This window comes from Lissotriton vulgaris, chromosome 9 (genome assembly GCF_964263255.1).
Source record: "Lissotriton vulgaris chromosome 9, aLisVul1.2, whole genome shotgun sequence".
In the NCBI taxonomy this organism is placed as follows: Eukaryota; Metazoa; Chordata; class Amphibia; order Caudata; family Salamandridae; genus Lissotriton; species Lissotriton vulgaris.
The window spans coordinates 143173645-143198009 of NC_141697.1; the positions used below are offsets into that span (position 1 = coordinate 143173645).

The following is a 24365-nucleotide window of genomic DNA, read 5'->3' on the forward strand; positions in this document are numbered from 1 at the left end:
GCCAGACCAACCCTCGCTCTTCAACTCTCCAATTGTAAATAGATTTCTTAAAGGGCTGGCTCACTTATTTCCATCCACGCCCTGTGTTATGCCACAATGGGACCTCTATTTGGTCCTCACCTATCTGATGTGTGCTCCTTTGAGCCTTTGCACAATTGTCCCCTCCGGCTGCTGACCATAAAAACAGCCTGCTTAGTGGTGATTACTTCTGCCCAGTGATTTGCAAGCATTATCTTGCTTGCTTCCCTATCTTATGTCCTTCCAGACAAGGTGGTGCTTCGCACCAGGGCATCCTTTTTGCCGAAGGTTGTGACCCTATTCCATCTGGGTCAATCCATCACTTTGCCCACCTACTTTGCTACTCTTCATCCCTCTAAGGAAGGGGAGCGTCTCCACTGGCTTTACCCAATAAGAGTGTTGTCGTTCTACCTTGACCTCACATAAGAGTTCTGGGTGGATGACCAACTCTTTGTGGGGTACTTGGGAGCAAAGAAGGCAAGGGCATTTCAGAAAAGGACCATCTCTCACTGGGTCGATCTCTGCATCAAGATCTGTTATGCCGTGGCAAAGAAGAAGCCCCCTGAGGGATTAAGGGCCCACTCCATCAGAGGAAACGCTGCGACTACGGCCTTGGCACGTGTTGTCCCAATCCAAAACATCTGTCAGGCAGCGAAGTGGGATTCTTTGCGCAAGTTAGCAAAACATTACTGCCTTGATGGTCAGGTGCTTAGGGACAGATATTTTGCCGATTCAGTCCTGCAAGACATCTTAGATTAGGATGTGAGTCTGCAACCCACAGCCAGGATGTTATGGCTCATGTATATATTTCAAACGTAAGGAATCTGCAGCTTGGAATCTCTATCAGATGAACAAGTTACTTACCTTCGGTAACGCATTAGCTGGTCGAAACTCTAGCTGCAGATTTCTTACAGCCCCAACCATGCCTCCCCGCTTTGGGGACTGATATTGTAGGACTAGGGTTGTCTCTCCCTTTCAAGGCCCTAGTTTTGCACACCACCACGTTAGTTACTTTGTGACTCTGCACTGCTGGCATGGAAAAAATTAAAAGTACTCTTGTCCGCGTGCCTGGGTGGCGCATATATAGGCACGCGATGTCATAACCGACGCTAATGACGCCGATGACGTTACGGGAAGCCAAATGGAGCCACCCGATGTTACGCGCTAGAGGTATTGCGCAGCAAATGTTACTGGGTCCAGCCTGACGCCTGGGACATTCAAAGGTAAGGAATCTGCAGCTACATAGAGTCTATACCAGATAATGCGCTACCGAAGGTAAGTAATTTGTAACTTTATTATTATTCCTTACCACCTAAAACTGACCTAGTGTTCCCTCCCACAGAAAGAGTATGGTTTTACTGTGCCTGACTCTTTCAAAGTCAAACCTCCAGTGTACAGTATCAAAGTGGTCATTGACAAAGAGTGCAATAAGCAAAGTTCAACACGAAACCCCTTCTTTAAGTAATTTCCAAAATCATAGTCAGTAAATGAGGTGGACTTCTGATCCTCTAGCCAGACCAGAACTCACATTACGGTTCCCAAGCCCAAGCACAAAATTTAGCAAATCATTTCTCATTAATAGGTTGTCATGGTGGAAATGTTCTAGTGGTTGCTGCACCCATTTGGACCAGTGGTTTTCAGTTTAAACTGTGTAACTGGCATTTAGGGTCATGGTCCAATTGCATCTTTAAACTGGGATATTTCTGGTTCTGTAAGGGTCACAGCGATGGTTGAAAGGATTAAAAACTCAATGCCACAGTACATTGCCATTAGAACACTATTAGAATGCCAAGGGTGTAGGTAAAATTCCCAGTGTCCATTTTAGTCTGGAAATGGAGTAAAACAGGCTCCTGCAAAGTCAAGCAAAGGTACAGGAGGGTCAAAGTGGCTCAGACTCCAGTACCTATGTATTTTATAATGTTAGGCATTCATTATAAGATTCAAAGGGATCCTGAAACATAATCAAGAAGAAAAAACCACCATCTTTTGCAATATGATTCCACGTTTATTTTCCCAAGCAGGGAATATGCTACTCATTTAAGAGGGGGCCCTTCACATCCTCTCTTTGATGGTGATGGCTTCTGGATTCTGGAGAGCTCTCTATATGCTGGAGATTATGGGAATTGTATTAAAATGAGACTATAATAGTTGTGGGTGGCGATATGTTTTTCCTGCTGGTAGTGCATGATATGCAGACTAAGGCCATTTATGCATGTACTGTTTAAATATAGCTGGTGAGGAACAGGAACCAAAATATGCCCTCCTTGTAACTGCGGCATATGCCAAGCACAGTTCTTGATTCACATGCCACTTCTAATCACACCAGCTTTTAAAATGGCTTCAGATAAAGGAGCGTGTAAAAAAGGAAGTAAGGTGCAAGTGCTAACTCTCATTTCCTGGCGCAGGTGGAGGACTGGATCCAGGAGCGCATGCAGCAGCTGGACGACACGGCACAGCAGGGGTTCAGTGACCTGCAGGGAAAGCTGAAGGTGCTGCAGAAGCATCAGGTCTTTGAGGCAGAGATCCTGGCGCATGAGAAGACCATCAAAGATGTCACTGAGGTAACCACAGAGCTTCTTTGAGAGAGTACACCTCTCCCACACCAGTTAGCTGTCCCTTCCCCAGGTATGCCTGACCAACACCTCACTTCTCTGCACACTTTTGAAAGTAACATCATTCTATCAAAGTGTCTGCATCATTCTAAAGTACAAGAAAGTCTACAGTCAGTCCCCAATGGCATGATTGAAGATTTGAATTATTTTCCTTTCTTAGCACTTGTGCAGGAGAAGCAAATAAATGAATGTTAACCAAAGCATTCTAACTACTGTCAAATTGGCATGCTAGATAGGGTGCAGAGAAATAGTGATGGGTGAGGAAGGACAACATGAGAGGAGGGAGAGAGAGAAAGAGAGACAGAGCGAGAGAAATAAATCGAGCCTATAATAAGTGGATCAAAAGGGCATGGAGAGGAGACAGAGGACTGGTGACAAATTGAAAGATGGAGTGATGAGAGACAGAAAGAAATGACAAGCAGTCAGATAGTATGAAGATAGATAGCGAGTCAGTGATGATTAGTATGACAGTGTGTTTATAGACCGAGAGTGAGTAATAAACATGCGAACTGAGTTAAGGTAGACAGACAACCATTGAGAGAAGGACAGGATTAGAAGAAACAAAAAGAATGTGGCGGGTGTTGGGACAAGAAGTGCAGAGACAGCGTGCCAGTAATAAAATCAAGTAGTAAGACAGTGACAGAGAGAGAGACCTAATGAACAGAGACTGTGTGATTATTAGAGGGGCAGGGTGAAAACATAATGCAGTTAAGTAGGTGATACAGTAGTATCTTACCATGTTTTACAAGGTGTGACATTCTGCACAAACTTATACACTGTAACAGTCCAATGACCAGTGTGTTTTGAATCTCTGGTGGTTATTGATGACTGAAGGTTAAGCATAAATGTGGAAGACAGGTGGCAGCATCCATATGGTTGAATGATTGCTGAATTTACTGGAAAGGTTGTTAGACAGATGGCTCATGTCCTGATGAGACCTGCATATTGGGTACATTAGGCCTAACCATTAACAAGATTTCACAATTGTCTTTGGAAAATGTCCATCTGCACTAATTTAAAGTAACCATAGTATTATGATAATGCAATAATATAATTCAATGTTTTTGTAGGAAGTGCTCTTTGTGTGCATCTGTTGCATTTAGTTATATTGTGAGATTAAATCAGACAGGTTAAATGTAGATAATATATAAATCTGAAAGAAACAGGTTAGTGTTAGATTCCTTACCTTAGAATATCCCAAGGTGTCAGACTGGATCCGGAAAGTTTTGCGTAGCAGTATCCCTGCGCATCTGTAAGCGGCGTCTGCAGCTCTGCGTCTGTCATCGGTGTCGTGGTCGCCGGGATGACATTGTTGGATACTTAGACGCCGCCCTCACGGGCTGACGTCAGTTATTCTTTTTCCGCGCCAGCAAGCGCAGATCCGGGAAGAGCAGTACTCCTTAGTCACTTTCTGACTAACTTTTTTCGATCTATTTTGGATCTTATCGAGTCGTTAGCGACTCCTGTGCTGGTAGGGATGCCCGGGTTCAAGCCCTGTGAAGACTGTAGCTAACTGATGTCGGTTACCGACCCCCACCGTCGTGCATTTATTGCCTCGGGCCAACCATGATGACAAGTCGTGCCCCGACTGCCGGGCCTTGACGTCAAAAGTAGGCGGAAACGGTCCCGTAAGCGACTCGAGATCCGGCAGTCGGCCCAGTGCCGCTCGTGGTCCCGGTCCAGGAGGAGGTCGAGGGACCGGTCGCGGGGCCGCAGTCATCACAGCTCCGCAAGTCGAAACCACTCGTTGGGTTCAAAGTACTCAGGTAAGTCGAGGCACAAGAAGTCGAAGAATCGACATCGCTCTTCTGACTCCCCCCGACGCTCGCGCAACGCGGCCGGGGGTTCGGGCGACACCGCCCATATGGCTCCGCCGAAGCTGCAAGCGCTGCGTCCAGCTCCATACCCGCCGGTCCCTGGGCTGCATGCGACACCGGAGGAGATCAGCGCCTTCCTCACTGCCATGAGGTCGCAATTCCCTCCGCCGGATCCCGCAGGGGCGCCTTCGGGCCCCGCGGATCCGTCTGGGAACCCAAGCGGGCTGGCGGCTCCGCCCCCGGCGTGGTCGGGTGCTTCGGCCACGGCACCGTCGACGACTCCGGTCCCGAGGCCGCAGGGCCCCTCAGGATCCAGGCCTGGATCCGTGACAACGCCGGTCGACCTCACGACCCCTCCGCCGGCGCCGTCACCGAGGGTGTTTCCCCTGACGCCATCTCTGGACGACATCGTCCCCGGTCCCAGCCCCGGTCCGGATCCAGCATCGGACCAGCGCCATCCGGCGCCGGCTTCGACGCCGACAGATGAGCAATTCATCTACGATCCGGCTCCATCATTTTACCCTGTCTATCAGGAGATGGATGTCGGGGAGGACTGGGAGGGGTCTGAGAACCCTCTGGCACAGGAGTGCCAGTCGGATCAGGACTGGGCAGTTGAGCTAGAGGAGGCCAGTGGACTGGACACTTCGCCCGACTCTGGATTCGTCTCCTCTCCTACCGTGGCTACGGAGGAGCGGTCTGCTTACAGCATGGTGTTGATGAGGGCGGCCAAGGCCTTGGCTCTCGACATCCCCGTCGCGGCCGTGAGGACTAACCTCCTCACTGAGGTGCTCAAACCGCAGGCAAGCTCCTCAGAGTACCTCCTGCCGTTTAATGAAGCCCTCTCGGACGTTCTGCTGGGCACCTGGTCCAAGCCCGCTACAGGTCTTCCTGTAGATCCGAACGTGGCCCGACGCCACTGCCCGGTTCCGGGCGACCCTTGCTTTCTGTCCACCCACCCCAATCCTGAGAGTCTGGTTATCCAGGCCTCTAATTCCCAGACCGCAATCCCGACTGCCCCGCCAGATCGGGAATCCAAAAGGTATGATCAGTTTGGTAAGAAGCTGTTCTCCTCACTCAGTTTTGGGCTGCGGTCTGCCAACACTGCTTGCCTTTTGGGCCGTTACACCCACTCTCTGTGGGATACGGTTGCAGACATGCTGCCGCAGTGCCCGGCGGAGGCCCGGGCTAGGCTCGCTCAAGCTCTTGTGGAAGGGCGGGATGCAGGGCGTTACTCCATAAGATGTGGACTGGATACCACAGACTCGCTAGGAAGAGCGATTTCCACGACGGTGGCGGTTCGTCGCCACACTTGGCTAGGTCCGCCAACTTTTCGGCTGATGTCCAGGCCACGCTCATGGACATGTCGTTTGATGGCTGTCGCCTTTTTGGCGATAAGGTAGACAGTGCGCTTGAGCGTTTCAAGGACTCCAGGGGAACGGCCAAGTCCTTGGGCTTGTCGGGCCAGCGCCAGCAAACTTCTGCCTTTCGCCCCTTTCGTGGCCAAGGAAACAGGCGCCCCTTCACGTCCTGCCAGCCGCAGGCCGCAAAACCAACCTCAGCGCAGTGGCGGACGTGGGAACCGCCATGGCGGTGCCAGGGGACAACGACAAGGCCAGTCCACATCCACCCCCGCAGCTTCCGCCTCAAAGCCCTCCTTGTCCATGCTTTCAGGCCCACTTGACGCCAGTGGAGGGCAGGGTTCGCCATCACCTACTTCACTGGCGCACCATCACATCGGACAGGTGGGTGCTGCAAATCGCACGAAGGGGCTACTCCGTCCCCTTCGAGGCGACCCCCTCCAGCAATGCCACCTCAGTACCACCGTATGTCGGGGGATCACTTGCAACTTCTGCCGGAGGAAGTTATGGCCCTCTTGGCCAAGGGGGCCATCAAGCGCGTTCCTGGGCCAGAAGTAGGATGTGGTTGCTACTCCCTCTACTTTCTGGTACCCAAGAAAGGCAAGGAGGCCTACGCCCTATCTTGGACCTCCGGAGTGTCAACGGCTTCCTCCTGAAGGAGAAGTTCAAGATGCTGACCTTAGTTCAGGTCCTAGCTGTACTAGACCCTGGAGACTTGATGGTAGCGTTGGACTTGCAGGACGCCTATTTCCATATCCCCGTCCTGCCGGCCCACCGGCTTTACCTGCGGTTCACGGTAGGCCACGAACACTTTCAGTTTACCGTGCTCCCCTTTGGCCTTACCAGCGCCCCTCGGGTGTTCACAAAAGTGATGGTGGTGGTCGCAGCTCATCTGCGCAGATCAGGGGTGTCTGTCTTTCCCTATCTCGATGACTGGCTGTTGAAGGCGGGCTCGCCCTAGACAGTCATTAGCCACTGTAGGAGAGTAGGGTCTGCAATCCTATGGTCACCCCACATTTTTGCTTTTTGCTTCACTGGTTTACGACTTTCCCTGGCTGTGGGCCTGCTAATCAGACCCACAGCCAAGCTGTTCTCTCTCTAAGTTGGCATCCATGTACTTTAGGAGCATTTACCAATTGGTATTGGGTCACTCTTGTAAGTCCTTGTACAGTGTACCATAGGTACCCAGGGCATAATTGAACCCAAGGCCTACCAGGGGCTGCAGCATGTATTATGCCACCCCTGGCTGGCCATCCAAATCTGACGCAACTGGCTGATCAATCAGCTGGGGCAAGGTGGTGTAATCACCCTTTGCTTTTGATATAGTATACCTATATCTAAACCTAAAATGGACACATATACTCCTATAAGTCACTCCTGAGGCAGGCCTTAACAATCCTGGAGGCAGAGTGCTTGGAATTATGTGAGATAGTGCTCTAGCATGAGCTGAGCCTGTAACCAAGCCCTTTAGCTGTTTCCATGATAACGCTATACCATATACTCTTAATTGCATTATAATCCTCGCGGTTATTGCTAACTTTGGCATAGCATTATCAAAACATGTCGAGTAAGGTGTCATACGAATTGGAATACTACGCCCTCGCCAATTCTGGTGACGGGGGTAGCATTCCACCCTTTTAGAGGGACACGACATAAATGTAACTGTGAACCCTGGTTAAAGTTAACTCGAGCCTCAGCATCACAAAATGTATGCTGCCACCACAGACACAAGTCTGACCTCCTGCTGCTGGGAGTCCTTCCAGCGAGGGAGGCCTGGACAAAGGGTTTCCTGCCTTGGGAGGTGGTAGCACCACCCCAGACAGGATTTTGTGTATTGGGTAGGACAGGCCTGAAAGGAATGAGACACGCCTGGGGCACACAAGGTGCCCTGTGCATACACCGGCTCAAACCAGTTGCTGGGGCACTCCAGCCCCAGCTCTGGCACGAAACCGGACAAAGGATAGGGGGTGTAACCACCCCCCTTCCTGGTCCCACCCATAGGAGGGACCTAGTGATAGTACAGCCCCCTTTAGCAGAATAAAGGTAGGAGCTGGTCCCATTCCAAATTAGATTATCCTGAATTGAATCTACAAGAAGAAACTCTGGACTTCGACGTTCTGCTCCACAGAAGACTGAAGAAATCTCCCTTGTGGTGTCGGGATTGCAAGCGGCGCAAGTACAGTCGCGCGCCACTAACCTGAGGAATCGGGCCAGCAGGAACGATGAGATGAAAGTCCCCTCGACTTGTCTAAACACCGCACTCAGTGGTGACGTGTGAATCACCTTCTGAGTGAGTATTCTGAGAAGCCGGGAGGTGAGAAGGTTTTTAGAAGAGCCGGAGTTTTGGATGTTGCCTTCTGGGTCAGGGTGATCCGCAAGACTCGGTTGAGGGACGGACTGCAGCGTGGAGAGACAATGGACAGGTATAAGTGCCTTGTCTCTTTGAGGTCACTTCCCTCCCCTGGCCCCAAGTAATGACACTTACCAGAGATAAAACTCTCTCGTCTTTGAATGCTAACAAGCAGTTCCTCAATCCGAGATAACCGGATAGGTGAAGAGAAAGTTATTGTCACTTTCTCAAATGGCGTATTTTCCAATGAGGCTCTTCTAATCTCGGAAACAGAAAAGTATTTTTACTTTGTAGACTCTTGTTCTCAATAACTCTTGGGAACAGTATTGTCGTGATAGGGTACAATAACTATGCACTCTAGTAAGAACTCTATCTTACGGAACTTGGGATCTTCAGGGGAATAAATGAAATAAGAACGCGTAATTCGCGGGAAACTTGAAAGAAAGTAAATTACTGGGAAAGAAGAACGATCCCGTTCTTCTTTTGCAATACTTGCGACTTGTCGGAAGTTTTCTCCACTCCTCTGACCTCTCAGGCTTTTCTTCGGCGTAGACTTGAATCCGTTGACCACGCAGGCTTTTCTTCGGCGTAGGCTTGAATGTCTCTCTGACCACGCAGGCTCTTCGTCTGCGCTGGGTTTCTTCTCGGTATACATCCGGCGGGAACAAAACCATCCGCCAATACCTAAACCACCATAACAATTGTCAAGCACCGACCTGTTGCAGAGGAGGAGCTTATATAGGCTCAGCCTTCTTTCCTGTTCTCCAGAGCCGCTTGGCCTTCTGGGACATGTAGTCCGTTTGGAGAGATCGCGCTATTTTGCCTTTTCCTCGTTTTCTCGCCTTGGTGGCGAGAGCGATCGCGACATGTGGCCAAGGAGTGACCACCCTGCACAAGCAGGCACGATCAAGCATTCCAGCGGTTCACTTTGTCGTCTTCCCGAGTGGATCCAGACTACAGAGCCCGACGAGACCCGGACTTCCAGACCTCTCCGACCTCAACCTACATCTGCAGCTTAGCTGAGATCCGTGGGTGCGACGAGACACGTGGGACCAGCCATCTTGAAGAAACTGCACTTCGCTTCCATCACGACTTCAGAGGCATCCTCGGCGAAGTGCTTTGGGGATTGAGAAGCCCCAGCCCCGAACAGCTCCTGCACGGAAGATCAGCCCTCCAGCATCCACGAGATCTGCGTGGGGCCCTTTTGCTTGATTGCTGCTCGACGTGTTGTCTGGTCACTTGCCGGCTGGCTAGTGGCCTCCTAGACGACGATCCTTGAAATTCACACCGCTGGTCTGGTTGCTCCAGACTGGCCCTTGCTTCCCTGCAAAGGAGAAGCACCCCGGACCCCCCTGGTCCGCACCAGACGCCGATTCCACTCACCGCGTGGGTTGCCTCTGCCAAGGCCTGTTGACGCCAAATCCGGAACCAACACCGCCGACAGCGAGAGCCTGCATGGGACAGCTCATGCCTCCATCCTGGTCGTCGAAGACACCTCCTGGTCCACGTGGCTGCAGAGTCAAGGGTCCACTCTTCACCTGATCGCGACAACAGCATCTGGTTCCTTCCTGGTTCACCTCCAGTTACTGGCTAGTGACTGTGAACATTGTCCCCTCTGCTTTCAGGTATCCATCTTCCTTGATCCACCCTTGGATCCATCCGGACAGCTTCCTCCTGGTCGCCTGTAGCATATTTTCTTTCAGGCTCTATGTTAACGAGAGCATTTCGGTGCTCAAGGGTAGATTGACTTTCCGAGTGTCCAGTTTCACAGTCGTTTTAGTCCTAACTAGTCAGAACTGTCCGTACTTACCTTTTTCGTAAATTGTACTGTCCATTGACTTTGTTACGCATCTCGGGTGTGAGTTCACACTCTGCACACACGTTACGTGGGCCTCCTATTACTTACCTAAAGTTAGGATAGTGTAGTCCCAGCGATCCTATAGCCTCTGGACAGCTCCATTCCTTCTATCGACTTTCTCATCCCACTTACTTAGTATATGGTTTGACGTGCCCCTAGGGCACCATTGTAATTTGTGCAACTTAAACGTATTTTTCCTAAGAGTCTTGTCATGTGCTCATGATCTCATAAAGAGTTCAGAGGTGTTTGTTATTAATAAATATACTGTTTATTTTCATAACAACCTGTGTGGTGTCCTTTCACTTGGTATTCAAGGGGTTATATGTGGTAAAACAGCTGGCTTCACATGCCAAAAGAGTTTAGCCTAAGACTGCTTTGTCCATGCTACCATTAGGATAGCTGGTCTATAAGGTTGACTTACAACCAATCACCAAAAGGGTTGTTTGGACTGATACAAGGTGATCACTAGAACTAGTGAGCATCATATATCAGGCCAACTTCTCACAGCCACCTCCAGACTACAGCCGACCTTCTGCACCTGCTGGGGTTCTCCATCAATGTGCCGAAGTCACACCTGTGCCCCTCTCTGAAGCTCCTCTTCATCAGAGCTGTTCTGGACTCTGCGCAGTTTCGGGTTTATCCTCCCAAACAGCGGGTTTGGGATATTCAGGCTCTGATTCCGATCTTTCAGCCTTTATCCCGAGTCTTGGTCAGGTTAACGCTGCGGCTTCTGGGGCTGATGGTCTCCTGCATCCTTCGGGTGCATCACTCCAGGTGGCGGATGCGGGCTCTGCAGGGGGACCTGAAGTTTCAGTGGGCCCAGCATCAGGGCAACTTGTCCGATCATGTCTTGATCTCGGAGGGCACTGCAAGACAGTTGCAGTGGTGGCCGACGAACCGCGATTGGGTCATCAGCAGATCCCTCTCCCTACCCCAACCGGAGCACCTAGTTGTGACGGATGCATCCCTCCTGGGTCGGGGGGCCACATGGGAGAGGTGGAGGTCAGAGGCCTCTGGTCTTCGGCGGATTCCCGGCTCCATATCAACCTTCTGGAGCTGCCGGCGATCCGATTTGCACTGAAGGCATTCATTCCCTCTGTCCGGGGAAGTGTAGTGCAGGTGTTCACGGACAACACCACCGCCATGTGGTACTCCAACAAACAGGGCGGGTTGGGGTCATGGACCCTTTGTCAGGAGGCTCTGCACCTCTGGTAATGGCTGGAACCCCAGGGCGTCACCCTGGTGGTTCAACACCTGGCAGGTTCTCTGAACGCCAGGGCGGACAAACTCAGCCGCCGGTGCATGATGGATCACGAATGGCGTCTGAACTCGGACGTGTCTCAAGGTCTCTTTCAGCAGTGGGGGGAGCCTAGGTTATTTCTATTCGCCACCGAAGAGAACGCGCAATGTCATCTCTTGTGCGCGTTGGAATTTCCAAGGCAGCACTCGCTCGGAGATGCTTTTCGTCACGAGTGGAGCTGCGGTCTGGTGTACGCCTTTCCGCTTATACCACTTTTGCCCAGAGTGCTGAAGAAGATCAGGCACGAACGGGCCCAAGTCATCCTTGTGGCTCCGGACTGGGCACGAAGATACTGGTGTCCTGAGCTACTCAGCTTGTCAGTTAATCCCCCGATTCATCTGCCTCTTCGGGAGGACCTTCTGTCACAGCAGCAGGGGACAGACCTCCACCCGAACCTGTCCAGCCTCCACCTCCATGCGTGGAGATTGAGCGATGACAGTTGAGGCCATTTGACTTGCCTCCTGAAGTCTGTGATTTGATTCTGGCAGCCAGGCGTCCCTCCACAAAATCGGTATACGCCTGCAGGTGGAACAAATTTGTGGCATGGTGCACAGCAAAGGCTGTGGATCCACTTTCTGCCCCCCTTTCAGAGGTTCTCCTCTTCCTTCTTTCTCTTGCCCAGCAGGGCTCTGCTCTGGGCACTCTTAAGGGCTACCTCTCTGCCATTTCTGCCTTCTTGAGGCTTCCTGATCAGCCTTCTCTATTCAAGTCCCCTGTTGTAAATAGATTCTTGAAGGGCATCACGCACATGTTTCCTCCTGTTCTTTTCGTGATGCTTCAGTGGGACTTGAACCTTGTTCTAACCTATCTGATGTGCGCTCCTTTCGAGCCACTTCACAATTGCCCTCTTCGTATTCTAGCTCGTAAGACTGCATTCCTGGTTGCCATCACCTCTGCCAGGAGAGTGAGTGAGCTCCAGGCTCTATCTTCTAAGCCTCCTTTCCTTTCTGTCTATCTGGAAAAAGTTGTTTTAAGAACGCTTCCTTCTTTCCTGCCCAAGGTGGTTACGGCCTTTCACATCGGGCAGTTCATCACCTTGCCCACCTTCTTTCCGCCTTCGCATCCCTCGAAAGAGGAAGCGAGGCTCCACCGTCTGGACCCAAAATGTGCGCTCTCCTTCTACCTTGATCGCACATGCCAGTTCTGGGTGGACGACCAGCTCTTTGTTTGTTACGTGGGCACGAAGAAGGGACGGGCGGTGCACAAACGGACCATCTCTCGGTGGGTCGTGTTGTGCATCAAGGTCTGTTACTCCTTGGCTAAAAAGGAGCCCCCTGTTGGGCTGAGGGCCTATTCCACTCGGGCCATGGCGGCTACTACTGCCCTGGGTCGGGGAGTCCCCTTGCAGGACATCTGTCAAGCAGCTACGTAGGCCTCGCTGCACACATTTGCTAGACACTACAGCCTGGACAGCCAAGTCCGGAGAGATGGCTTTTTCGGCCATTCCGTTCTCCAGGACTTTCTGGTGTGATCTTGGTTCACAGACCCACCTCCGGGGTTGGTATTGCTGGAGTATCTATTCTAAGGTAAGGAATCTAACACTAACCTGTTCCTTTCAGATGCACAAGTTACTTACCTTCGGTAACCATATATCTGTAAGAAACAGTAGTTAGTGTTAGATTCCTTACCGCCCCACCCATCCTCCCCATTCTGCGAACCGATATCTAGGGTTAAGGACATCCCTTTCAGGGCCCTAGTTTCATGGCACCAGTGTCGGTCTCTGGCATGGCTCTGCGTTCCTGGCGCGGAAAGCTATGTATAAGAACTGACGTCAGCACGCGAGGGCGGCATCTAAGTACTCTGACGACGTCATCCCGGCGACCACGACACCTACCGACACTCAGGGGTACTGCTACGCAAAACTTTCTGGATCAAGTCTGACGCCTGGGGATATTCTAAGGTAAGGAATCTAACACTAACTACTGTTTCTTACAGATATATTGTTACCGAAGGTAAATAACTTGTGCGTTAAAAACAATCCCTCAGAACCATTGTGCTTTACCCTCATAGATGCTATTAAACATTCCTCCCCAGTGCTGCGCTGTCCATTGGAACTAGTGCTGAATGGACGTCCAATGGTCGTGCGCAGCACTGAGGAGGTAGTGCTGCCGTCGGCCAATGCACCGAGGCAGCACTTAAGGGGTTACTCTAGCAAAGGAGATTATCCTTTTTCTCCTGCCACCATGTTTGAGCCAGAAATACAATATGCAGTTCCCTGATCTTTTCTGTGACTTGGCAAGTGGAGAGAGCTGACAATGTTTTTTTTCTTTCTTTCTTTCTTTCTTCCTAGAGAGGGGAATCACTAATATCTCAGCGCCACCCAAAGACAGCAGACATAAGCCGAAAGAGCCGCATTTTGCAAGAGCACTGGGAGAAGCTGAAGAGAGCGATCGCCACTCGCGGGAAGATGCTGGAGGACAGTCGAGACTTCCTGGAGTTCTTGCAGAAAGTGGACCAGATTGAAGCATGGATTAGGGAGAAGGTATGTGGAGTTGACTTGTGCTTCAACATTAGGTCAACAACCAGAGATGATTAATTATGAATGTTCTCTCGGAGGTAATCTCCACTGATAGTCATAAGCTTTTGAATAGTTCTCCCCATGTGCGGGATGCCAGGGCACTTCTTCATAGAATGTCTTCTGAAGTGTAGACATTTCTCTTTCTTCAAGAAGGCCTCAGAAACACTTAAGAAAGAACATAATGTGCAGCCTAGAACACAGCCCACATTGGAGAAATTATTCAGATTGCATTTACAAAAGGGTTAAAATACCCCTGACTATGTGTAATTTTGAAGTGAACATTTCATAAACAGCTAAATCTCTATCACAAACCCCTTTTTGTAAAGGTAGAAGATTAAGGAAAGAAGGACAGCCTAGCCCCATAGACTGTTTATCACACCTAGTTCCTGGAATCTAGGGTGAGGATATCGTTTATCAGGAAGCAACTTTATAAAGCATGCCAATAATCTGGCGGGAAAGGTAAAGTTACAATGATTCGTGCTTAATTACTATCCATGTATGTTCAAAAAGAGCTATGTACATTTGTTATCCTAGTCAATTGTATCCCTAAAGATGCCAACTATTATTAAAAGGGGGCTATTATCTCACAGTACAATCAACATTATATAATCAACATTAGAAATGACAGTTTTCTCGTGATACCCACAATGAACTAGAAGGCCTAGTTTTCACAAAAAATTATATACATGAGTCAATGTCTTCAGTAAATGTTAAAAAAGTTTACCACACCAGGAGTTGCTCTGTTACACATTTATTATACATACAAGTTTAAAAATTCCATCATTACAAAGTATACAATTCATCAAAAAAACAATGTTAACACATTTGCATAAAACAATTAAAAACAAAGAATCACAGGTCGACGCGGCGTTTCGGTTTCTTCTATTTCTACCTTCTTCAGGACAGATTCTACATGAATTTAAAAAGAAATTTTAAAAAAACAGAGTTACTCTACATTGCTTTGGTGCAGACCATCATGTATACATAGTTATGAGTAGTCTCGAATTAGTTAACTGAAACTTCATTTTTAGGCATCTCTAGTAAAGGCAGGCATTATTCTGTAACCAAGATTTTTCTATATTCCATGGCGTTGATGATATTTCCACACATTTAGGTTTGGGCCCCTCATGCTTGTTGTTCTAAAAAAACATTAGTTAAAAAGAATTTATCGACCATACCTTTTCTATTCATACACTTCGTACAAAACTAGTAGTGTTTACCTCTCCCATGGACTCTTTAGTCCAATGCTTATGCGGCCCACAAGGAGCAATCCTATTAATACAATCTGAATAGTTGTAGATCTATTGCATACCTTAAAACAAGTGGAGTGACTTCCCCCACCGGACAGTACTTTCTGTTCAAAACCTTGTTGCCATCTTATTTCTGGGCTTGTTTACGGTTTTTGTTCGGTATATTGCCTCTGGATAGAATAAATTCAATGTCAGGGTGGCACATGATGATTTTATATCTCTCTAAATGTCACAATGGACACTAATATAGACTAGACAAAGGGTCTGTGATTAATTCATACCTCCAGGTACAGTTTATAAATATTATTATGTACCTTATATTTGCACTTTACACATTGACATTGAATTTATTCTATCCAGAGGCAATATACCGAACAAAAACCGTAAACAAGCCCAGAAATAAGATGGCAACAAGGTTTTGAACAGAAAGTACTGTCCGGTGGGGGAAGTCACTCCACTTGTTTTAAGGTATGCAATAGATCTACAACTATTCAGATTGTATTAATAGGATTGCTCCTTGTGGGCCGCATAAGCATTGGACTAAAGATTCCATGGGAGAGGTAAACACTACTAGTTTTGTACGAAGTGTATGAATAGAAAAGGTATGGTCGATAAATTCTTTTTAACTAATGTTTTTTTAGAACAACAAGCATGAGGGGCCCAAACCTAAATGTGTGGAAATATCATCAACGCCATGGAATATAGAAAAATCTTGGTTACAGAATAATGCCTGCCTTTACTAGAGATGCCTAAAAATGAAGTTTCAGTTAACTAATTCGAGACTACTCATAACTATGTATACATGATGGTCTGCACCAAAGCAATGTAGAGTAACTCTGTTTTTTTAAAATTTCTTTTTAAATTCATGTAGAATCTGTCCTGAAGAAGGTAGAAATAGAAGAAACCGAAACGCCGCGTCGACCTGTGATTCTTTGTTTTTAATTGTTTTATGCAAATGTGTAAACATTGTTTTTTTGATGAATTGTATACTTTGTAATGATGGAATTTTTAAACTTGTATGTATAATAAATGTGTAACAGAGCAACTCCTGGTGTGGTAAACTTTTTTAACATTTACTGAAGACATTGACTCATGTATATAATTTTTTGTGAAAACTAGGCCTTCTAGTTCATTGTGGGTATCACGAGAAAACTGTCATTTCTAATGTTGATTATATAATGTTGATTGTACTGTGAGATAATAGCCCCCTTTTAATAATAGTTGGCATCTTTAGGGATACAATTGACTAGGATAACAAATGTACATAGCTCTTTTTGAACATACACGGATAGTAATTAAGCACGAATCATTGTAACTTTACCTTTCCCGCCAGATTATTGGCATGCTTTATAAAGTTGCTTCCTGATAAACGATATCCTCACCCTAGATTCCAGGAACTAGGTGTGATAAACAGTCCTAGACTGTCCTTTCGTGGGGACGCCCTGGTCCTTTATTTTGAAAATTTACTATCCCCCCAGTCCCCTATTAGTCTGTGTGGGGTCCTCCTTTTCTTTTTAACGTAGCCCCATAGACTGCCATTATGGGAGTTTTAAAAACAGTGTCTGCTTCTTTAAGGCCTCAGGGACCACCAGTATCCCATCATGCCTAGCAGGTGGCAGTTGCCTCAGTTCTTTTTTCTGGGGAGCATTGAGCTCAGCTTTTTAGGGGTTTTTTCTTCAAAGTTCACTTGTGGAATTTAGATTTTTTAAATTATCTTCTCACTGCTTTAAGTCTTTTGTGACCGGCTTTTGAGGCATTTTGTCAATAGTTATGCCTTCTCTGTTAGATAAGTGCCCTGTGTGTGCAAAGAAGAAGGCTAAATCAGACCCTCACAACATCTCTATTCTCTGCCTTCCATCTACACATATTCCTGAGCAGTGCCAATACTGCAAGACGTTTTCTTGCAGCACCCTGAGAGAGAGAGAGAGAATTTGCCTTCATGGCACAGAAGAACGGTGCAGGCAGCAAGTCCAGTCTCAAGGTGAGACTTCGCAGCGATGAGAGGATCAGTCCTCTACCAGGGTTCTTGCATCTGCCTCCAAGGGGTGCGGGAGGTCCAAAAAGAGAGTGGCAGCCAGAAAACGACATGTTTCTTGGTCAGCATCGAGACCAGGTTTGGCACCAACTTGCTCGACGCCAAGGAGCATTTCAACGTCGAGGCTAGGTGATCCATTGACACAGAGGAGCGGTTTGATGTTGAGGCATTGAAGGAGATCATCATTGAGGTGAAGGTTGACTTCGACTCGTCAACGGCAGTCAATGTTGAAATCCATTTCGACATCGAGGACTCAAGAAAAGAGGAAAAAGAGGATGCAAATCTATTCTCCACCTGATTCAGAGTACTCGAGGGGCTACTCTCCATCCTCCCAGATAGTACGATTCTCCATCTCCTCCTCCACCACCTCCCTCTCCTCCTCCTCCACCACCAACACATCCACCGGCTCCTCCTCTTCCAGTGCCTATGCCTCCTGTCGCGCTGCCACAGCCTAGAACGCGCTCCAGAAGGTGCCATAGGTCACACTATCACAGGCTTCATTCAAGGCATTCATACTTTAGGCTCATCATCTCAGCCATAGATCACGGTTCAGAACACATACATCATCCAGACTTAGATCTTAGGCACACAATGTCCTCTGCTACATCTGCTGGACGATACTCCCCGACTCTCTCTGATTCTCCACCACCTCGCATCTCTCCGGTGGATGACATCACCATGTTCCAGGAGGTTCTGATTAGAGGTGCTGCAAAACTTAACATTTAGATGCCTGTACCGACTTCTACCACATCTGTTATCTTTGAAACTCTACACCAGCAGTCAGCCTCAAGACCTCTTCTTCCATTGGTTCCCGGTCTTTTGGAGCCAGCAATGGAACTATTTTGTACCCCAGCCTAAACCAAACCAGCTCCTTCGAGGCTACATAATAATATATAAACCTCCTGAGCAAGATTCTTTTTTGTCTCAGAGCGGATCCACCTTCTGGCTCTGTGACCATTCTGGCAGCCAACAAGCAACATTCTACCACCTCAGCTTCTTTAGTCCCTCCTAATAAGCAGAGCAAAAAATTGGACTCTGTATGTCTCAAGGTATGTAACACAGCGGCAACCTCCATGAAAATAGCCAGTGCTATTGCCTTTCTGAGTCGATATGATAGAGCGCTCTGGGACTCTATCCAGCAATTTGCAGACGATCTTCACAGGGACAAAAGGGAAGCCTTCCTAGAGATGGTGAATGAAGGCCTTATGGTGTCCAAACAAGTCATTAGCGCTGCAGCGGACTCCTCTGTTAGCGGCCCATGAATATGGTCATAGCATTGCCTTAAGGCGGCATTCCTGGCTCCGCCACACATTGTTGAAACTAGAGTAACAGAAAAATATATTAAATCTTCCTTTCTCAGGGTCTATCCTCTTTGGAAGCCACACTAACGACGAGATGGCTCGCATGAAACCTGAAATGGAGGCTCTGAAGGTCTTCAGCCTGGAAAGACCCAAAGATCAAAGGTGCTCCTTCATGCCTTACCAATGCTGATTTTGCCCTCAGGGGGTTCAAACCCCTCATTGGTATCAGAGTTGTCAACAGCCACAACAACAGCAGCCAATTCAACAACAGTAGCGACGATAATCTAGGGGGGCACTCTCCCCACCAGCCTGTCCAAGGGGGTGAACACACAATTGGCCCCAAACTCTGAATCTTCCCTTCCCCTCTTCTGTTACCCACTGCGGTAGGGGGAAGTATCACTCATTTTCTGGCAGAGTGGCAAAAATTCACAAGAGATGGCTGGGTTCTGAATATTGTTCAAAATGGCTATGCTCTCAGATTCACTAGTCTACCTCCGACCATACCACCAAAACCAATCAATCATTATCTGCGCAGGGTTCAGGAAAAAGTCCATATCTTACTACAGAAGCGTGTGGTGGAGGCGTTCCTCACAAACGGCGTGATAGAGGCATCTACCCCAGATGCTTTCTGGTAAAAAGACAAAAACTAATTCAGACCCATTCTCGACTAAAAGGTAGCCAACAAATGGTTTCGGTGAGAGAAGTATCAGATGCTTGCATTACATCAGATCTATCCCCAACTATACCAGGTGGATTGGCTCTGCTCCATAGACCTTCAAGGTGCGTATTTCCATGTACCCATCACCAAGAAACATCACAAGTTCTTGAGGTTTCTAGTGGGGCAGGAACATTATCAATACCAGATCCTTCCATTTGGCCTCTCGTCAGCTCCCAGAACCTTCCTGAAATACATGGCACTAGTTGCTGCTCATCTCAGAAGGCACTGAATTTTCGTCTATCCCTATCTAGGCAATTGGTTTTTCAAGGCGCCAACTTCACAGGAAGCCCAACCACATTTCAACTGGACATTCAATGTCCTTCAACATTTGGGTCTTCACATCAAGCACAAGTCAATCTCCACAATGGTTCAGACTCTGGTTCTTATCTTGCTCATGTGAGCGCCCTTTGATATCGCTTCACAACAGTCCACTTTGCTTTCTGACTGCCAAAACGTACTTTCTAGTTGCCTTTGCATCAGCGAACCTCAGGCCCTCTTTGTACATCCACCTTACACCACCTTTTAGCCAGGCAAGCTGGTTCTGAGGATCTGTGCCTCTTTCCTCCAGAAGGTTACATTTACATTTTACATTTACATTTAAGGTTCTGACAACCTTTCATGTAGGGTAAAACATCACTACACCTACCTTTTTTGCTTTATCTAACCCTTCTAAAGAAAAGGAAGCACTCCACCGTCTGGTTCTAAAAAGAGCATTGTTGTTCTACCTTGATCGCACAAGAGAGTTCCGGGTGGACAATCAACTCTTTGAGGGTATGTTGGAGCTACGGGAAGGCAGTGCAGAAGCAGACCATCCGATGGATTGTGCTTTGCAGATCTACTATCCATTGGCCCAAAGCAACCCCTTGAGGGCTTGCAGGGTCATTCTATCAGGGCTAAGGTTGGGACCACTGTGTTAGCTCGCAGAGTCTCTGTCCTGGACATTTGTCAAGTGGCAAAGTGTTTGCTGTTACAAACGTTCACGAAGCATTACTGCCTAGATGGTAATTCCTTATCAGGGAGAGACTATCTAGCCGCAGATTCCATACTGATCCATCCATCCTTCCCGGACTGCAAACTGATTAATTAGGGTCACCCTTCTCATGGCTTTAGCAATCCATTCCACTATGTCAGCATTCTTCGTGGCTCCGCACTTCTGGCGTGGAAAGTTACGAAAAGAAACTGACATCAGCGTGCTGGGGTGGTGCCTACATAGGCAGCGCACATGTCACTTCCAGCATGGATGACTACGCAAAGCAAACTTTGCCATCTACCGGTGCAAAGGATTACTGCTTGAAAAATTCTGGATTCATTCTGATGCCTGGGAAATATTCTAAGTTAAGCAATCTGCAGCTAGATAGAGTCTCTACCTGATAAGGCATTACCGAGGGTAAGTAACGTGTTTGTCTGCCTCCTAGATGACCTGCTCTCCACCCTACTTCCCCCACCATCACTTCCCCGTTAGTGACAGAAACCAATTCGTAAAGGGCCTGGGTGAAGTTGGGGAATTGACAAACTGTGAACAGGCCAATAGGTAATAATGCAGAGTCTGGGGATAAGTGCAGTGGGAGGTGGAACTCCCTCATTATTGCAAACAGAAAACGGAATACAAACTGACTGTGATGCACTCAAAGTTTTTTGTGCAATGTTAATTCCAAAACAAAAGAATAGGAACGCTAAATTTATTAATAAGTAAACTGGAAGCCATTTCGGTGGTCGAAGTGATTTCGAATGAAGTAATCACATGGAAGGTCTTTAAAGAACTGTCCCATTCTGATATGTAATAATCTCCACAGATTCAATAGGGCTTCTCCACTCCATACAAGCTTCCCACATTCCTTTTAAGCCACCCTATCTAATGAGCCTTCTGTGTGGACACCTATGTACCAGATGTTGTGATGATGATGGATATTTACAAAACACAGTGTACCCTGTGAGGGTGTCCTGGTACTGAGTACCTGTATGTAGGTTATAATTGCTAGAAAAGCCAGATTTTCAAGCTCTTACTGAATTTGCAGAGGTTTGATTCTGCGCTAAAACCATTCCACTACGTAGAAGCCAGCAAGGCAAAGCCCCACCTCCAGTGGTTAATTTGTATGAAAAATAAAATACAAAATGCGTGCCCGCTCCAAAGCTGTGCTCAGAAGCCGGCTGCTGGCACTATTAAATGTCAGCTTGCCCAATGCCTCTTTAATCCACTACCAGACACCCTTTTTCCCCTTTATCTCACTCTTACAAGGGCCTCCTTTCTCCCTTTGTGACAGTTATTCCGTCTTTCTCTTCCTTCTTCTTTCCCGTTTCTGTGTTTTCCCTCTCTTGCTCTGGGGAAATATCTGATCCGGAAAAATAAGTACTGATTCCCAAAATTGAGTGCCCGTGGCCCCCACCAGCAACCACTGACTCAAATTAAGCACTGCCTACCTCCCTTTCTCTGCTGTTTAAATCTGTGAACAGTTAGCAGCAGAGCCTCCCTCAATCTCAGTGCCCTACTTGGAATGTATTGTTTAACGTTAACGGACAGTCTCGCTGGCCTCATGTTTGATGGGCGAGGGAGATTATTTTGAATCTCACTCTCTGGCTAAGTGGCAGGCAGTGTAACTCTTTGGTAGTAGGCGAGACCAAATCATATTACCTTCTTCTTCTTATACGCTTAGCTGCCCAGTTCTGAAGTCTTTGGAGCACAAACTTACTGAACTTGAACTTGCCAGGGATTTGACAGGAAGACCTCGATATAAGGCATTGCAGTAGTCCAGTCGTGATATAATCAATGCCTAGATCGCAAGCATATAGTGTTGCTTAGCTTATAGGTGAGCACTTTCCGCAGTAACCTTAGGTGCAAAAAGCATGACACCAAAACCAGGGTAGTTTGTTTATGTAATATTTAACTCAGAGTCAATAGTAGCTCTTAGCTTCGGTGCCGTCTAAGACTGGCACATCTCCTAGATCTTTGGGCCACCAGTCAGGTTTATGCATTGTAGATAGAGGAGCGAACCAGCTAACTTCGTTGTTGTCTCCATTCAACTCTAGTGCACTTCCATTTCTTGACTTCCTGCATGCAATCGTGGAAGTTCCCTGCCGCCTTTCATATTCAGTCACCAATACTACAGTCTGGGTATCATCTACGTAAAAAACACAGCGGTAGCTCAACTTTCAGTGTCAGTGTAGCCAGGGGTCAGATGTAGAGTTGAAATAGGGTGCTGCTTAAGATGGAACCCTGATCAAAGCTCTCTGATTGGAAGAACATGCGGCTATCCGGACATTTTGGGTTTGGTTATTTGAAAAGATGAAAGTAATTTTAAGGCATTTCCCCGCACTCCCATAGAACTGAGTCTTTAATTCAGTGTTGGATGGGACACTGTATTGAATACAGCACTAAGATGTAGTCATACCTGTGCTGCACTTTGACCCTTGTTTAAAGATGTCTTGTATCACCTAATACAGTTACTAGAGCAGTCTCCGTACTATATAACGATCTTAAACCGACATGTGTTTTGAGCAATAAGTTATTTGTTTTAATATAGCTGACCAGTGATCTGTTCATTTCCTTCTCACTTATTTTTGCCGGAAAACGCAAACGAGAGATAGGCCTGTAAATAGAAAGCTGTTATGGGTCAGCATTTTTTTTCAATAGGAAGGATTTGAGCTTCTTCCTATATTTGTGGCCAGGAACATTAGACAATTGATTTACTGCATAGGTCTGTTATTACAGGTGCTAGCAGATCAGATGCCAAAATAAAGCATGAAGCTGGGCAGGGGTCCAGTGGTTCGCCCAATTTAATTTTTAACATCATGGTATAAACTTCCCTGTATTGTAAGAGCTCGAAGTCTGTTGGCGCGGAGGCCAGGTTCACTGATTTTCTATCTCAGCCTTAGACACCATTACTTTAAAGCTTGAGCTGGTTTTATGAATCTTATTTCGGAAGAATATTGAAAAGGCTTCTCATAGATTATCTGAAACTGGTAGATCCACGCATATGAAGGAAGATAAGCACATGTTTTCACTGTGTCAAACACGTCTCTGTCAGAGTTTTCTGATGCTACTATTTTTATTTTAGTTTATTTTCGCTGACTTGCATAATCTTTTAAATAGCTTTAATTCCTAAATGAAACAGCAACTCTGTGCACATGCAAATCTGAGTCCAAAGAAATTCATTCAACAGTCGTCAGTGTGTCAATCTATCTTTTCTTTAATCGGTCATCACTTCTTGCACCAGCCAGCCAACACGTGTTTCATCTTCGAGTACAGTCATCCACAACTTCCTCAGGGCTGTATAAATTTCATAACGATGCGTATACACCATATAAGTACTGATGTCTGCCGTAAAGTCAAACTAACATCTCTTGAGTAGGAGCCGGCGGGGGCCAACAATCCCATCGTGTACACGCGTCGTCTACCTCCAATCCAGTGTGTACACACTGGATTGGAGTGAGGACGCTGCTGGCTCGTACTCGATTGGTGTTAGTTTGATTTGAATGCAGACATCAGTACTCTATATGGTCTATAAGCATTGATACAAATTTAGATGCTGGCGTGTGTTGACAGGCGAGACTGGAGGCAAATTGTGACGCTTTGTATACGGCTTGGTCAACCATCATCCCAGTGGTTTGTTGTAATATGAGGCACTGTTTTCTTGCTGCAGGAGGTGATGATTACAGTTGGAGATGTTGGAGAGGACTACGAGCATTGCCAACAGCTGATGAAGAAATTGAGTGAGTTCCGAGGAGCCGGATCTAGAACGGTGAGAGACCTGGATCGCATACTTGCCCTCTTTGATGTACCTTTGCACCTGCCTATTCTAACTTCTCTGTCTTTCGGCCTCTCTGTGTTTCTCCCTGGTGAAGTTTCCAGCCAGGGTGACCACCTCCTTCGAGGTCAATATGGAAGGACGGACACTGTGTGCAGTCTTGATCTTTCTTGTGAGCTTCTAAAGCATGCTGAATGTTGGGTCCAGCTTGGCATTGATTGAACTAATTAGACTAACTCCCCTGTTATAAGCAAAAAGTTCAGGACTAGAGGCAGTGTCCTTGCTGACCAGGAGTGAGGACACCCGATTGCCATCTAGCCAGTTTCAAATAGCTTCCTAGGGATCCGGCTACAGCATATGGGGTTTTTATATTGAACTATTTATATGTGCAGCAGAAACAAGTAAACTTAGACTAGTTAAAAAAATACAAACATGAACCAATAACCAAAACCAAGAGGTAACTGGAATTAAAGGAGTTTTTTTAAGTG

At 47.3% G+C, this 24365-nt stretch overlaps 1 protein-coding gene across 1 annotated transcript in view; it reads left to right on the top strand.

The window, feature by feature from the left end:
• SPTBN5 (spectrin beta, non-erythrocytic 5) overlaps positions 1 to 24365 on the top strand; it is a 2284272-nt gene that overhangs the window by 1489588 nt on the left and 770319 nt on the right. The window contains exons 39-41 of the mRNA XM_086937224.1: positions 2424 to 2579; positions 13604 to 13795; positions 23773 to 23871. Of these exons, the coding sequence (XP_086793350.1) occupies positions 2424 to 2579; positions 13604 to 13795; positions 23773 to 23871 (447 nt within the window). The remainder of the gene's footprint in view (positions 1 to 2423; positions 2580 to 13603; positions 13796 to 23772; positions 23872 to 24365) is intronic.